General features: G+C 41.5%; 1 protein-coding gene across 1 annotated transcript; it reads right to left on the minus strand.

Moving 5' to 3' along the window:
• Positions 1 to 2,460: 2,460 nt before the first annotated feature.
• Positions 2,461 to 15,082, minus strand: LOC113943178 (HAUS augmin-like complex subunit 6). The gene is made up of 12 exons (XM_027634589.1): positions 14,923 to 15,082; positions 13,738 to 13,833; positions 12,946 to 13,018; positions 11,821 to 11,953; positions 11,109 to 11,256; positions 7,645 to 7,710; positions 7,474 to 7,525; positions 7,104 to 7,271; positions 6,355 to 6,536; positions 4,901 to 5,030; positions 4,277 to 4,370; positions 2,461 to 2,561 (listed from the first exon to the last, which is right to left on the minus strand). The coding sequence occupies exons 1-12, from the start codon at positions 15,015 to 15,017 to the stop codon at positions 2,461 to 2,463; spliced, it is 1,338 nt and encodes a 445-aa protein (XP_027490390.1). The 5' UTR covers positions 15,018 to 15,082.
• Between the last annotated feature and the right edge of the window lie 192 nt (positions 15,083 to 15,274).

Genomic DNA, 15,274 nt, shown 5'->3' on the forward strand with positions numbered 1-15,274 from the left:
AAATTAATAATTTAATAAACTTTGCCCTTGATTACTACACAGAAAAGGGGGATTTTGCGATACTTTTGTAAACAAGTTTTCGGCATTCTGCAATCAAAGATAACTGAAAAATCTTCTGCAGACTTGACATCATTCTTTCTCCTAGATATTGTATTCTTTGTCTGAATCACTTCCAGCATGCACAGGTCTGTTCCTACACAAACTTGTTGATATTTAACAATCCCCTGGCTACCAAAGACTTCAGCCTTAACACTTCTAGGGAGTTTAGTGCTAATTTCATAGCTCTCAAAAATGCAGTCCTCACTTGTTAGGAAAAGCACACCTTAAAATCTTCAATTACTTCTGCTAAGTATCTTAGTATTCTTAGACATATGTCTAAGAATCATATGTCCAATAAAGGACAAGCTTCCTTTGCTAACTCCTGTGGTGGGTTGACCTTGGCCAGATTCTAGGTACCCACTGAAGTCACTCTGAGCTGGGAGAGGCCACACAGGCAAAATAGACTCAAGGTGGGGTTAATACTAAAGTTTATGACTAACAGGACAAGATCTAAAGAGCAAGATATAAAACAGTCTTAAACACACTTTCCACTCACCCCTCCTTCCTTCCATGTTCTGCCTCCTCCCCCCGCAGCAGTGCAGGGGGACAAGTCCACCCCTCGGACAACAGTTCTTCCAAATCTGCTGTCTCATAGGTCACTCTTCCATGGGCTGCAGGAGAACAGCCTGCTTCACCATGGTCCTCACCACAGGTTACATGGGGGGCACTGAGTCATTCCCCTACTCCGTGGAGTCCCTCCCACAGGTAATAGTCTCTGATGGACCTCTCCAAGGTGCGTCCACTCCTCAGGCAGTAGTTCTTCCATACCTACCGTCCCGAGAGTCACTTCTCCATGGGGTGCAGGGGGGCCTCTGCACTCCAATGGTCCTTCATAGGATGCAGTCCTTCATAGGTTGAGCTGTATGGCCAGTCTTCACGAACGAAGATTTGGGAAAGGTCTTTACCCTTCGAGCCTGCACAGTGGATTTTTTAGGTGAGACACAGTGTGCGCTGAACTGAGCCCACCCTTTAATCCTAAGGCTCATCTGCCAGAGCCCAGCGAGCTTGGACGGTGGCAGTGAGGTCCTCAGGATGTAGGTTTGTTTAGAGTGACCTTCTCTTAGATGGATGGCCTTACAGGGCTGATGAGCTCCATTTGCCCCGGGGGAGTTTCCCTAACCGGGAATCAAACCCAGGTCACAGCGGTGAGAGTGCTGCATCCTAACCACTAGACCACCAGGGGTCCCCCAGGGTGAGCTGTACCGATGTGGATTCCCCACAGGGCCATGAGTCCTACCTGGAAACAACCTGCTGTGGTGTGGATTTTCCTCTTCATGGGCCACAAGTCTCTTGAAGGACTCTGCTCCATCCTGGGCCTTCCATGGGGGGTAACAGCCTTCTTCCATGCATCCATCTGCTCCAGCATGGGCTCGGCTGCACCACAGTGTGCTGCCCCAGCCCCATCCACCCCTCCACAGGGGCTGCTGTTCAGCTCGGCCAGCACTGCCAAGAGCAGCACAGGCGGCTCAGCTGGGGCACCACTGCTTGCTCTGGGCTAGGTGCTGAGAGGCCCAGGCCGGGCTGCTGCTGCCCACCCCTCCACCCCCACAGTGGGGGAGGCAGCAGGGCCACCTAGGAGCTTCAGTCAGCTCTCCCCTGGCCGGAATTCTTCTGTGCATTGTTCTTAATTATTCTTAAATATGTTATCACAGAAGCACAATTATTGGTTCTCCCTTGGCCAGCAGCAGGAAGTCCCTCCTGTAGCCAGCTATCACTGGCTTCACTGGGGGGAAAACTTCTAGCAGCTTCTAACCGAAGCCACCCTATGTAGCCCCCCTCCACTACCAAAAACCCAGCCACCTCAACCCACGACACTCCCTTTCTCTCCTAGTAGGAAACTTTCAAGTATGTGTAGGATTCATATTATGAAATACAGAATTATTCAAAATGTCATGAAACATTCCTGGACTAAGCAAATGACAAACGGGCAAAAAATTTTAGAATATCATTTTTCTGTGTTCTATCCTTCGCTGGTAATATAGAGTAGTTACAGAACAACATAATTGTAACTCTCAAGAAGAGTCATGAAAAAAGTCTTGTTGAGGAGGTTTAGCCTAAGAAACAAAATTTTCTTTTCTCTCCACCCACTTCTTAAAGCTTGGAACAATATATTTAAAAAGTGAGGTAAAAACCTTGCAACTTGGCTGCTACGCATCCTATTCAGCAGCAACTAGTTGATCAATCAGTCACCAGCCAGAGAAAGCAGCAGTTACTTTAGGTCTATCTTGCTAAATTAGGTGGTGGTGACATGTAAGAAATGGGCTACTGAAATATTCCACTAAGGTTCAAGACATGCAAAATATTCAAGTCCAGCAAATAAATTTCTTTTTTTTTTCCCATTGCTTTTTTATCATTTTCTCATTAAGCATACCATTTTGGTGGTGATGATGACTTATCCATCATAGTTTCCAAACCTCCCTCATCTTTCTCACAACGTTCTTTATTAAGAGAGTCAAAAATACCTAGAAAAGCAAGCAGAAAGTTTTATTATTGCTTCCGTTTTCTTTGCTCAGGCTTTCCAGGTGACATGACTGACTCAGACCACTTCTGTAGACTACTCACAGAATGGACTTTCTGAAACTCTTCAAGAAAAATAAATTAATATGCAAGCAGGACAATGTTATCAATCCTTTTGCTCAGGTACCACCTGTAGCCACAGATGCCACTAGTAGCCAGGTCTTTGTGTTGTTCCTGAACACATGTTCAAGAAGAATGGTACCATCTGCTGCCCTACATTATCAATCACATGTTCCACCTTCTTCCAAACTACAATCCCAGCCACATCATTATTGGCCTCACCTCTCCATAAATGCATCAGTTGTGTGGCACATCAACTACACAAAGCACAATTCCACTCATGTTTACCCCAACTGCATTTATTAATATCTCTCATCCTTTTTGCTGCCTTAGTTTAAGCAAGGCAAAGCACACTATAAGTAAATGTTTTGCACATTATCAGAGGTACACATACCTCAGCTAAGGACCCTCTAGAATAATAAATACTAATTTTGGCACATCTTTAATGAAAAGCTGAAGTTTAATCTCACTAGTTCTCTACTAACCCTAAATTTCAGCTTCTGCAAAGACAAATGGCATTTCCTGTTGCCTTCACCTCAACAACACATTCAAAATCCAAGCTCACATCAGGTAGTTAGGTGAGGTTAATTTTTAGAGCTTACTATATCAACAGGCAGAAGGTTAAGTTTTCTTAATGGCTGGATTCTCCAATTAAGCATCTTAACCACAGAGTAGAGAGAATGTCACAGACACAGTCTGTTTCAAGCTTTTGGATACTACCAGCTCACAGCATCATTGCACAATCTTTTAAAATTTTTAAGGCAAACTACCTTCCTTCCATTTGCAGATCTGTGGCCTTTGCTTTGCGGCTTCTAGCCTTATACCCACGTAGCCTCAGACTGCTGGAGAAGCACTTTCATCTTTGTAACCAAAAGGACCTTCTTGCTATTGTTTTGCATCTTGAAATTCCAATATGCCTCTGCTATGCCATTTTTCCTAGGAGGGACTGCAAGTGACACGACTCGAGCAGTCTTCCCCCTTGCTTTGTAGCTTCTAACTCCACTAGGGACATCAGCACTTTGTCAATAAGCATTACCCAGTAAAATATAATCAGCCTATCAGCTGATTAGCATGTACAACAACCATAATCAAAGTGAGCTTTGATCAACACTGGTAACCTAATGACTGGATGCATCAAATAAGGTCCTAATCAAATGGCACAGTTACTATGGAATTATTTCACAATGTACTAGGGAAAGATACTTACCTGCAAGGACACCTTCAGTTTCTTTTCCTATGTGACCAGTGGGGAAGGTTTATCTTCTTTCTGTCTTTCTTACTACTCCTTCAACCCAATATCTTTACTGAATGTATTTTCTAGAACCCATGAACCTTTGTACACATAAATCTGTCTCAACATCATTTGTACAAGACCAACAAAATATCAAACAGCTCAGCACTGGGTTTTTGCCAAACTTCAGAGGATCTCCCAGACAGGACAAGGCTGAAAAATTGTGACGAAGAGTCATTCAGAACCAGATTACCACAGACTACTATAGAATATCTGCAAACACAGGCAGGGAGCCTTTTTGACTCCAAGTAACTTTTAACAATTGTGGCAGTGGGGGAGAAGAAAAAGAAGCTTCTCCTGGTCACCCACCTGAAATTGATGCTAGATATTGATGAAGGTCACTCTCTTTATCTTCTTCTGGAAGACTAGGAGACTGGGGTGGTGAAGCTGTTGAACTACGTTCCTTTCAAAACGAAGGAAAAGGTTACACAAGGAGGCTGAAAAAATCTGCTTATCAACAGCAATTAACAGATAGTTATTTACAACAGCTTTTTTGCAAATCAGCTCTCAGACTCAACATGAAGCTTCTCTCTCTGCTGGGTAGCCAGGCAAGGGTATAACCTTCGAGTGCCAGAATGGAAATTTTTGTTCATTCATCAAGCACACCACTCTAGAAGGGAAAAACAGAACTCAGACTGAGAGCACACAAATGATCAACTTCCACAGGGGGATGAACAGAGACAAAACCAAAACCAATCACTTCACTCTTACACTGATCTACTATCTTGACAAGATGGTTCCATTCCCAAATCTCAAATGAAGACACAGCTGTCATAAAGTCAAATGTATTCTCTTTTGGAAAGACTTCATAAAGCATAATCAGCTATTCTGCACTATGTAATGCCCCCAGCCTCACATATAAAGCTTAAGTGTAGATGTACATCCTCCCTCACCTTCTCTTCCCCAGAATCAGATAAACCGAACACTACTTACTCGATCCTCTTTAAAGATTGAATTAAAAGGATGATGGCCAAGAAATGTTTTCCACTTCATTTCCCAGTCTTCCTCTCTTCTAGAAATAGATTCACACACTGACACACAATGTTGATGCTCTCTTTCTAGCCTGTAACATATAAGCATGAAAATGGTAACACATCTGTTTGTGGAGATAACAATTCTGCATAAAGAGGTACAGTATTATGTGCTCTCCTTATTCTGCAAAACCTGTCATATGTATGAACTTATTCATGCATTTGTGCCTGTACTAAGAACTAACTGAAATTCACAATAGTCCTAGTTAGAGCAGCCAGTTCATCACTGTTTAGGTGTAACCCAAACTGTGTATTCTACACCCTCTATGTCATTTCCCAAGAACTGTTAACAACAGACCATTTGCAGCAGCTGCCCAGAGCACACCTGACCCCTCAGGCTATAAGCTGAGTGTTAAGAAGCCTGTGAGATAGGAGGATGTTCCTATCCTCACAGAAATGACTCCCCTCCAGGGACTCATTAGCACCTCCACACCTGGAATGAGGTGGGTGAGCATGTCTGCTAATGGGCCACCAAGGATTCCAAAAATATCTCACGACTCACAATCACCCACTGTGGAACTCCCTGCCCTGGGGGAGGTACTGGGCATTCCCACTCAAAACAGAGTGTATATCATCTTGGGGTTGTGGGACTTCTGGGCCCTACTCATTGGATCCAGAGGATCAGAACCTCGACTGGACTGCGACCACCACCCTTGACCAGGCTGCAACCAGCACTCTCATCAACAGGTTTTCCTCCCCTCTTACTTTGGACTCAGGGGAACCACGTGGGGCTCAGCACAGGGGCCAACAAACACCACTCTGTGCCCCAGGGTGCTGGCTTATACATCTGGGTTTTGTGGGTTAAAACCAATTGTTTGTCCGTATAATTGTATTATTGTTATTAAATTGTAACTCTTGACTTATAATCTCTTTTGAGTTCATTTCTCCTGCCAGTTTACCTTTAAACCAGCACAACAACCAAAAAACTGGCTGTTAGGTATCCTTATGTTTTTGCACCAGAATTAGAAGAACTATATTTAAATACATACACAAATGAGATACACTCTTTAAACTTCCCTAAGGTAGGTTCAGGTAGAAGTTTTAAAAATCTCAGAACCTATTAACATAACAAGAAAAAAAAAAGTAAAAATCCGATCAGCTAGCAAATGAGGTTCCCAGGAACAAAGCCTAGAATATTAAGGAAGCCAAGACAGAAAGCTGAAGTTACTTAGAGAAGAGTCTCAATTAAAACTTATATAAATAATCAAGACAAACATTAATTTCCCAGAGGCAAAGGAAAATGACTCAACCAAATGTCTTTCCTATAAGTAACATTTTTCTAGAAAAGTCTCCATGGTAGTTAGACATGATCCTAAGATTTAAGAACGGGACCAGAGAAAATTTGCCAACAATTACCTCTTTGTGTTCAAATTCTGTAATAATTTATTGCAAGATTTAACCATGTTCTCAATCCTGTGAAGTTCTTTTAATTCAGACTGACAGTGTTCATTTCTCAGCATCCTCAAGGTTTCATTTAACACGTGCATGACTGCTAAGAACTTCAATTTTCCATCTTCATATACATTTTCTGTAAAACTCTTGAAGTTTAGCAAGCAAGAAAAAAAATTAATGAACAGTACCAATATCAGAAAGTTATGTCTTCTGCACTAAGAACAGATTGATTCAGTTCCTGATTGTTTCATTTATCAAATAATGCATTCTACATTAAACCAATATGAACCAAGGAAACTTCAACTTCAACAATGAGGTATTCCGTTTAACCACTATCATAAAAGCTGTGACACAAACAACACCAATGACGTAACTGAACAATACCATATACTACACACTGGAAACAAAAGCAAAAGTTAAAGCAATAGTTAAACCAGTCAACCTAGTTTTAATGTCTAAACAACAAAATAGTCAAGTACTAACCAAGTCAAGTACTACTTATCAATGTAGTTACTGAACCAAAAAAGTTAATGGGTTAACCATAACAAATACAAAAGAGCATTATAATCCTAACAAGTTTTTGCATACAGACTATGTATTTTAAGCATCCTTTAGCAATCATCTCTTATAATCCATGAAGTATTTATTTTTTAAGGTATCTAATTGCACCCCTGGGGACTAGAAATTTAGCAAGAAGAACAAAAACTACTTACTTCATCACTTTCAATTCTGCGAGCCAGCAACCCTGGAATGCTCAAAACAACATCAGTTCCATCTAAAATACACTGATGCGCACAATTTTCAAGTATAGAATCCACAACTTCCTTATCCTTTTCCAGAGATGTAAGCATTTCCATTATAAGTGTCCACATACTGCGGACCTTAATGGGCAACACAAAAATGCTATGTTAAAATGTTTGCCATAATATCTATAATGACAGAGTATCAAAACAGCTTAAAGGCAGATGAAGGGGCCAGCATAATCAGAAGTAGACAAGGGGAAATAAAAGTATCTGAGAGCAGGTGTTGCAGAAACATTAGAAGAAATACAATACACAGTCACAGCAGAAACAAAATCCTCACCTTTTCAATTCTCTCAACTGTGTCACTTTTGTTTTGGTCATTTTGTTTCACCCTATATGCACATGCAAAACAAAAGTTCAAGTGGACCGTAATGAAATTACAGTTCCTATTTCATAAAACTGAGCAACTAAACAATTTTATATATCCTAACTTACAAGGAAAAATATTTACCTCAAAGACTGTATCTGCATAACTGCATATTCAGACTCTGTCTCTTCTATTTCTTTAACTAAAACCCTAGGAAAAAAGTTAACAGTTACCTCAGGTTTATCAGAATTACTTGCAGCCACTAACTAATCTTGCTCATTCTTTCAAAATCTGCATACTGAGATAGTTGTGGAATAATGTAAAAAAAAAAACCAGAAAAGGTTAATAAAACTTCCTTACCATGACTTCGTGTAGAATTAGTGTCAGGAAAGCCACTAAGATATATATAAATTAAACAATCAAGCTGTCTCAATAGAATGGTTTCTATTAGACCCAACAACGATAATGAAATTACTAGAAATGTACATTATCAACATAAACCTCCAAACATATTCATCAGCTGTACCACATACCTCAGTTTCAAGACCAGAGAACAGAATATGGAAGTACAAGCAGCTGGACCACTTAAGTTCTTTTGCTGAAGCGCTTTTATCGACTTTTTAAGCATGGAAAAACAGTGGTCTGATTTTCAGAAACATTGGGTGCCTAATCATGCTGAATTCGCAAGGATCTTCAGAGTTGTGATCCCTTGCCAAGAATGAACTATAGAGAACTGCATTTTTGAAGGATATCATTATGCAATAGCAGTAATGTTTCCTAAGCAAGGTCGCAGGAAATACAGAATTATAGAAATCAGACAAGTTCATGAGAGTTTGACCTCTGGAAATTGTACTGCTGACCCTTCCATTAAAAGCAGAGTCTTTAGTTATGTTACTTATGGTCTTGTCAAGCCAAGTCTTGAATATTTCCAGGAATGGAGATTCCATTTCTCTGGGCAACTTTTTTCAATGTTTAATTGTTCTCATATGAGACTTTTTTTAAATCCAGATGGAGTTTTCCCCTGTGTACCTTGTGCCTGTTGCCTTGTCCTGTCACCATACATCCTTGTTAAGAGAGTACCTCCATCTTCTTTACAACTATTTTTTAGATACTGAAATTGTGATTAATCTCCTTGAGCATTGCCTTTTTCAGGCTAAACAAACCAAGCTTCTGCAGCTTTTACTCGTGTCAAGTTCTCCAACCCTCTAAACACTGTGGTCCTCTGCTAGTATCTCTCCCATCTTTCACTCTCCCCTCAATCGGGCAATCAAAACTCAACATAGTATTCCAGGTGTGGCGTTAGAATTGCCAACTCCAGCCAGCAACTAGTTATCACACAGCTGCTCACTCCCTCCCCACTTCCCCAGTCCCAGCAGGATAAGGAGCATCTAAAAAATGGTAAAACTTGTGAGCTAAGAACAGTTTAATAACTGAAATAAAGTAAAATATTGTAACAACAGAGATGTAAAGCAGAAAGAGAGAGAGGAATAAAACAAGAAAAACAAGTGATGCACAATACAATTTTCACCACGTCCTGACCAGTGCTCTTTTCCATACAACATAGCACGCTGCTGATCTTCTTGGCTAACCAGGGCACTCTGCTGACTCATGCTCAACTTATGGCCCCACACTACTCTCACCTCCAGCTCTTCTTAGCAGAGCTACTTCCCAGACAATCATCCACAAGCCTGTGCTGCTGTTGGGAACTGCTTCATCCCAGGTGCAGGAGGTCACACTAGCCTCTGTTAAATCTCTGCACAATTTCTGTTGTGCAGGTCTACAAACGCAGCAAAGTCTCTCTATGTAATGCCTCCTCATTGCAATGTATCTCCTTTTCTCACAGTTTGGCACCTTCTGCAAGTTTGACCAGTTTGCATTCAATCTTGTCATCCATATCCCTTAGGAAGACACAGTATTAGCCATAGAAGAACTCCACTCAAGGACAGCTACACCAGTTACAACTTTGAGGCACTATCACCCTTTGGGCTCATGCCTTTAGCTGTTCTGAAATGATGCCAGGTAAGTATCCCTGCACGCTTGGATGCATTCCATCAGGTAGCAGTGAAACCTTCGCTGCATCCTCTTCTTCTATCAGTGTTTCGTTGCTTCTTTCACCATTGCTTCTTGGAATAGAAACTGGGCTACTGACCTTAGCCATGCACACCGAGGTAAAGCACACACTATTTTAGCCTGTAAAACTTTTAACTTATCATTTCGTTCAGAGGCAGACCTAAATCCACCATATACTTCCAATTCCTAATAACATACCTACATGATTCTTTTTTCAGGCTTTTATCGGGTTCTTGAAGCTTTAGGTGAACTTTGGCTCTCATAGGTACCTCACTGCACACTTGAGAAATACCTCCGTATTCGTGTCTGGGAGTCAGTTCCCTTTTCTATATTCCATATCCTGCTACTCTGGTTTCTGAACTCTATCACAGGCTCACTGCCCTAATCTGATTGGTTCCTTGTTACACCTGCTTCTTTTTCTACTTAAGGTGAGGGACCACGCGTATACTTCATCAAGGATCTCTGAAAATATCACTCTTGAGCCTTTCTGCTTTCCACAAGATGCCTTCTAGCAGTTCCCTGGGCTAGTGGAAATTCACTCAAATTATAAATCCATTGTTATTAGTTTTCCACTCAACTTCCTCACTTTCCTTAGGATCTTAAGTTCTACAGTCTTAGCTACAGTAACCATAAAAGTCCTGTAATGTCTCCAGAGAAGTTTCTCTTACTTATATGCAGTGGGTTCATAAGAGCACCAATCCTACATGGAACACTTTGATTGCATTACAAAGTCATCCTCTAGGCACTCCCACTTTGCACATTGCTAATGCATCACTGAAATGCTTTCCCAGCATTACCAGGGTAAGCTGAAGTCCTCTGTAAGAATCAAGGCCAGCTGATACCCACCATGAGGTCTGCCTGGATGCTAAACCCTCAGGTCTTGATCCAAAGCCATGAAACATGATTAGTCCTCTTATGTGGAGCTATGCTACATGCACTGTCACTGCTCTTTTACCTATAGTGCAGCTCATCACCCTTTGCTGCCACTTACTGAACAGCTCGCAACTGTCCATGACAGTGCTCCAGTCACAAACTATCCCACACGGATCCTTTAAATTCCACTGATACTTAAGTCTGTGCCTGCACAGAAAGTTCCAGGTCTTCCATAAAAAAAGAGTAATAAATAGCATACTTTTGGTGAAATAATTAAGGTTCCTGTAAACAAAATATGTCTCACAATGACTAAGCAAAGCCAAATGTTTCATCCTGAGACAGTTATATTTTAAAGATATGACCCTTCAAAAGTTAAGAAATCATAGTGTGCTATACATGCAGAATTCCCTGATAATTTTAATACCCTACTATTCGTATCTTCCAAAACACAGCATCTCCTAAATGAAGAACTAATTTCTTTTAGACTACTATACTTCACAAAAGATCTACAAACAGTAGAGCTGTCAATTAGAAGATGTGAAGGGAGAAAATATGGCAGAACTTGTGAGGTAAAGCAGATGTAGCCTCCTCAAATCCCTTCAGAAACACACATGCATAAGTCAGCTTTTATGAAAAGACTAAATTTCTTTAAATTCATTACTTACTGTGCTTTTTTCCCATATTCTCGAATAACAATGTCTTCCTTTTGAAGAATTTGCAGCAGTTTATTATATCCAACTCTATGTCTTGCTTTTGCAATGTACATGTCCTCAGGTCTCAACGTTACAGCTTCAGCAAAAGGTATACAAGTGCCTAAACAGAAGTTAATGTTTGGATGACATCATTCACTTTTAGCAAACGGATAGCTTCTTAATCTACCTAGTTTGAACTGAAATGTTCACAAATCAAGATGCTTGTTTTACCTGGACTGAAATAGAGCATGCAATGTACTGCCTTTTTTGCCATCTTTTTTTCTGTTGTATATATCTTCATTCCCTCGTTCTCTTTCTTTTTTCTTTAGGTTATCAAAACAATACAAGATGCCTAGAATAGACAGGTCTGATGCTTCAGAATTCATCAAGTTCTGAGGAAGAACATGGTATAGCGAGCCAATACTTTTGGACCAAATCATTGCTTGTGTAGCCAGTGGTGTAGAGCATTGCATAGATGAGCCTTGGAACAAGACCCATAAAACAACAGAGAGCAAAGCAATCAGCATTGTTCTATCAGCAGTAGCTCTACACAAGTGCACAGGACGCTGTGAAAGACTGAACTGAGCAGCCAACTCAGAACTACTTACAGCTCTTGTCATACATTAAAGACCGACAGATGTGCAAACAACAAACAAAGCATTTTTATTCTTTCATTACAACTTACCTACAGAGAACTTTTTCACGTCCTCAATCATCACATATCTTGCAAACGAGTAGACTAAGTGAACAAATTTAGGACCAGCAGGAGAAAGCAGTGATGAAGGCGTAATCTTTGGAAGACGGCTTTGCCCTGGATGCTAGAAAAGTTAAATTGTTTTAAACACAGATGTAATCTAAGAAATAAAGCATAAACAACAGCTATCAAACACGTAGCTGAGTACCAAAACACTACAGACTACTTGCTAGCAAGCCTGATCCAAAGCTAAATGACTTTGCTACCACAGCTGACACTTTCTCTAGTCAGCAGAAGAGAACAAAGCTTTTTTCAATATTCCTACCACCACCCCTAGTTCCGTACACAAGACAGCTTCGATGCAAAGACTGAAATTAGTGTTGGATAAATGTGAGAAATCGGTGTCTTCCTGATTGGTAATCCCTATCTTTGAAAATACAATAAAGTTTTCTTTTGTATTTTCCACTCAAGTAATTAATTAATGCAGTTTTACCATATTCAAAGATACTGCATTGCTGGCTTACGCTTTGTCCATTATTACTAAAAAATCAAAAGTTTTGCAGTATATAAAGATGTAATTTCTAGAACAATTATTAAAACAAAGGCAGCATAAGAAGGTAACATAATAACCAATGATACCTGAAGCAATCAGTTTTGATTTATCTTTTTAAAAAGCTTGCCTTAAATTTTAGTCCCTTTTCCTATATACAAGGAAAGACTAATATTAAAGTTTTTCATGCATGTGAAACAGCTTTCACAACGATAAACACATTCCCAGGCAACTTAAACAAACACCTCTCAAGCTGAAGGAAGTTATTCTCACCCAGAGCTAAGGAACTCTCTAGACTTATGTTTAATTAAATACCATTACCCAGAAGCAAGCCACAGAAGCTTTAACACCTAAGATTAGGTCCCTGTCATCTAAATTCCACAATGCCACAGTCTTTTCTTCAAAGAAGTCCAAAATAAACTATATGAAAGAACACACAAAGTAAAACTGAATTATTTTATAAAAATCCTTATTTAAAACTCTGATTTAAAGGAGTTTTCTCAAAAAAAAAAAAATAGGTCACAGAAACCAGCATAACATCAACTTCCACTCTTCATGATACTTACTGAAATTTCTCCTAGCCAGTTACAGCACTGCTTCCTAAATTGAAGATTGGCTTCCATTCCCAACACATAATTCCTTTCCATTTAAAAAGGATGAGTGAAAAAAAGAAAAAAAATTCAAAACATGTTCAAATATCCAGATACCTAATTAACCACTATAAAAACAAGACTAAGACAAAGATTTCTTTTTATGCCTACTGGAGGAGCCAGCAAATGAGGGACATATATCCAAGGATAGCTAAAAGTTTGTTAAATGACAATGTTTTCTTTCCATAAGTTAACTACAGACTCTTTCAGAGACAGATTTGTCTGCAGCTCTTTCTAACTTAGGATAAGGGAAGAAGAAGAACAAAAAAGGGGTCATAACTGACCACTTTCATATCACTAGTCTTCCTCCTGCCATGTCTTCAGATGCATAAGCTAAAACAGCTCAGCTATAAGAGGAAAACCATTTAATGAACATAATGCTGAAGATCCTGGCAGCAATCCATAAATGGGAAATGTTACTCTTTGTTTGGTCAGCAATATGAATGGAAAAGATAGATTACTTTGCAGCTATTAAGTTTATATCAAAGTTATAAACTTTGTCACCAAGTTACAGATACTATCAGACACAACTTTAATTATTCTGATGTTGTGATACAGAGTAGCAATGAAAAGGAAACAAATATTCTGACTCTATGCTCTTCTTCCACAGTATTCCCCAAGTGACCACTTCCCTCCCTCCAGCAGGTGTATAGACATATTCTTAATTAAGGGCAGAGTAGTAAATAACCGCACAAGCCAAACACTTACCGAAAAGTTTCTTGTGCACGGTCCTTATCCAGCTTAGTAAACAAGAAGAGGGCAACGACAGCAAATGCTTTGGGGTTTGGTTTATCAAACATGTTCCTAGTACACAAATAAACAGCACCATCAGAAGTAGTTATGGTGACAAATTAAGAGAGCATTTTTACTGGCCACTAAAGATTACAAAACATTAGGTTATATTAAAGCATTACAAAGTATACATTGAATACTTTGTTACTTGTGTGTAAAAGTATACATCGTCCAGCCCATTTAACACAGGTGAAATCCAAGGCTGCATCAAAAGCATGGCCAGCAAGCCGAAGGAGGTGATTCTCCTCCTTTGCTCTTCTGAGACTCCACCTGGAGTACTGCATTCAATTTTGCTGCCCCCAACATAAGAAGGACACGGAACTGTTGGAACAAGTCCAGACTAGGGCCATGAAGTTGATAAGGGAACCGGAGCACTTCCCCTATGAAGGCAGAGAGAGTTGGGCTGTTCAGCCTGGAGAAGAGGAGGTTCTGTGGAGATCTCACAGCAACCTTACAGTATCTGGAGCGGTCCTACGGGAAAGCCAGAGAGGGACTCTTCATAAGGAACTGCAGTAGCAGGACAAGGAGTAACGGGTAAAACTTGAAAGAGAGGAAATTTATGTACAATATTAAAAAGAAATTCTTTATTGTGTGGGTGGTGAGGCACCAGAGCAGGTGGCCCAGGGAGGCTGTGGATGCCCCATCCCCGGCGGCGTTCAAGGCCTTGAACAATCTGGTCTACTGGGAGGTGTCCCCCTGTCCGTGAGCGAGGGGGTGATCTTCCAACTCCTTGACGTGCTATTATTCTATGAAATAATTCCGGTGAGAGCGTTATCTTTCAAGGCCAGTTTTGAAAACACGCGCTAGGGAGCCGCTCGCCTCGCCTTCCCTACGGGACTGTGCCGGGGAGCAGCTCTTATCATTCCTGGAGTTCATTTCTTCGGACAGAGGTAACACGGACCGCGGTGGCACTGCGGGCTTTTACCCTGCGCTACATATTACCAGGGGCATCGGGACCCTCGGTGGCTACGGCGAAACGCCCCCGCTCCGCTCCAGCCGAGCGCTCCCGGGTGGAAGAGCCACCGCTCCCCACCCCCCCCCCCCCCCCCCCCCCCCCCCCCCCCCCCGCCTCGCCCTCCCCCGGTGTTCCTTCGCACTGACCGTCCCACGTTCACGTCCTTGGGGCATTTGTTCGGGTCGAAGCCCAGGGCCAGCAAGTAGAGCCAGAGGTGATCCTTCTCCCAGACGTGGGTCATGGCTGCCCCGGGCGCTCGGACCGCGCGGGCACCCGCGCCTCGCGCCGCAGCCCGCCAAAAACAGCCCCGCACCGGCCCGCCCTCGCGAGACCGCTCTCCCCAAAGCGAGGCGGGGCGGCCGCGCTGCCTCACGGGAGGTGTAGTCCGGGGGCCGAGGAAACCGCCAGCGGGGCCTTCCCGTTGAAATGGGTTTGTGATCGGACGGCGAAATTTAACACGGAATAAACAAACAAACTGAAAAAAAACCCACACCACAA

Source organism: Corapipo altera, unplaced genomic scaffold (genome assembly GCF_003945725.1).
Source record: "Corapipo altera isolate COAL_440 unplaced genomic scaffold, ASM394572v1 61411, whole genome shotgun sequence".
In the NCBI taxonomy this organism is placed as follows: Eukaryota; Metazoa; Chordata; class Aves; order Passeriformes; family Pipridae; genus Corapipo; species Corapipo altera.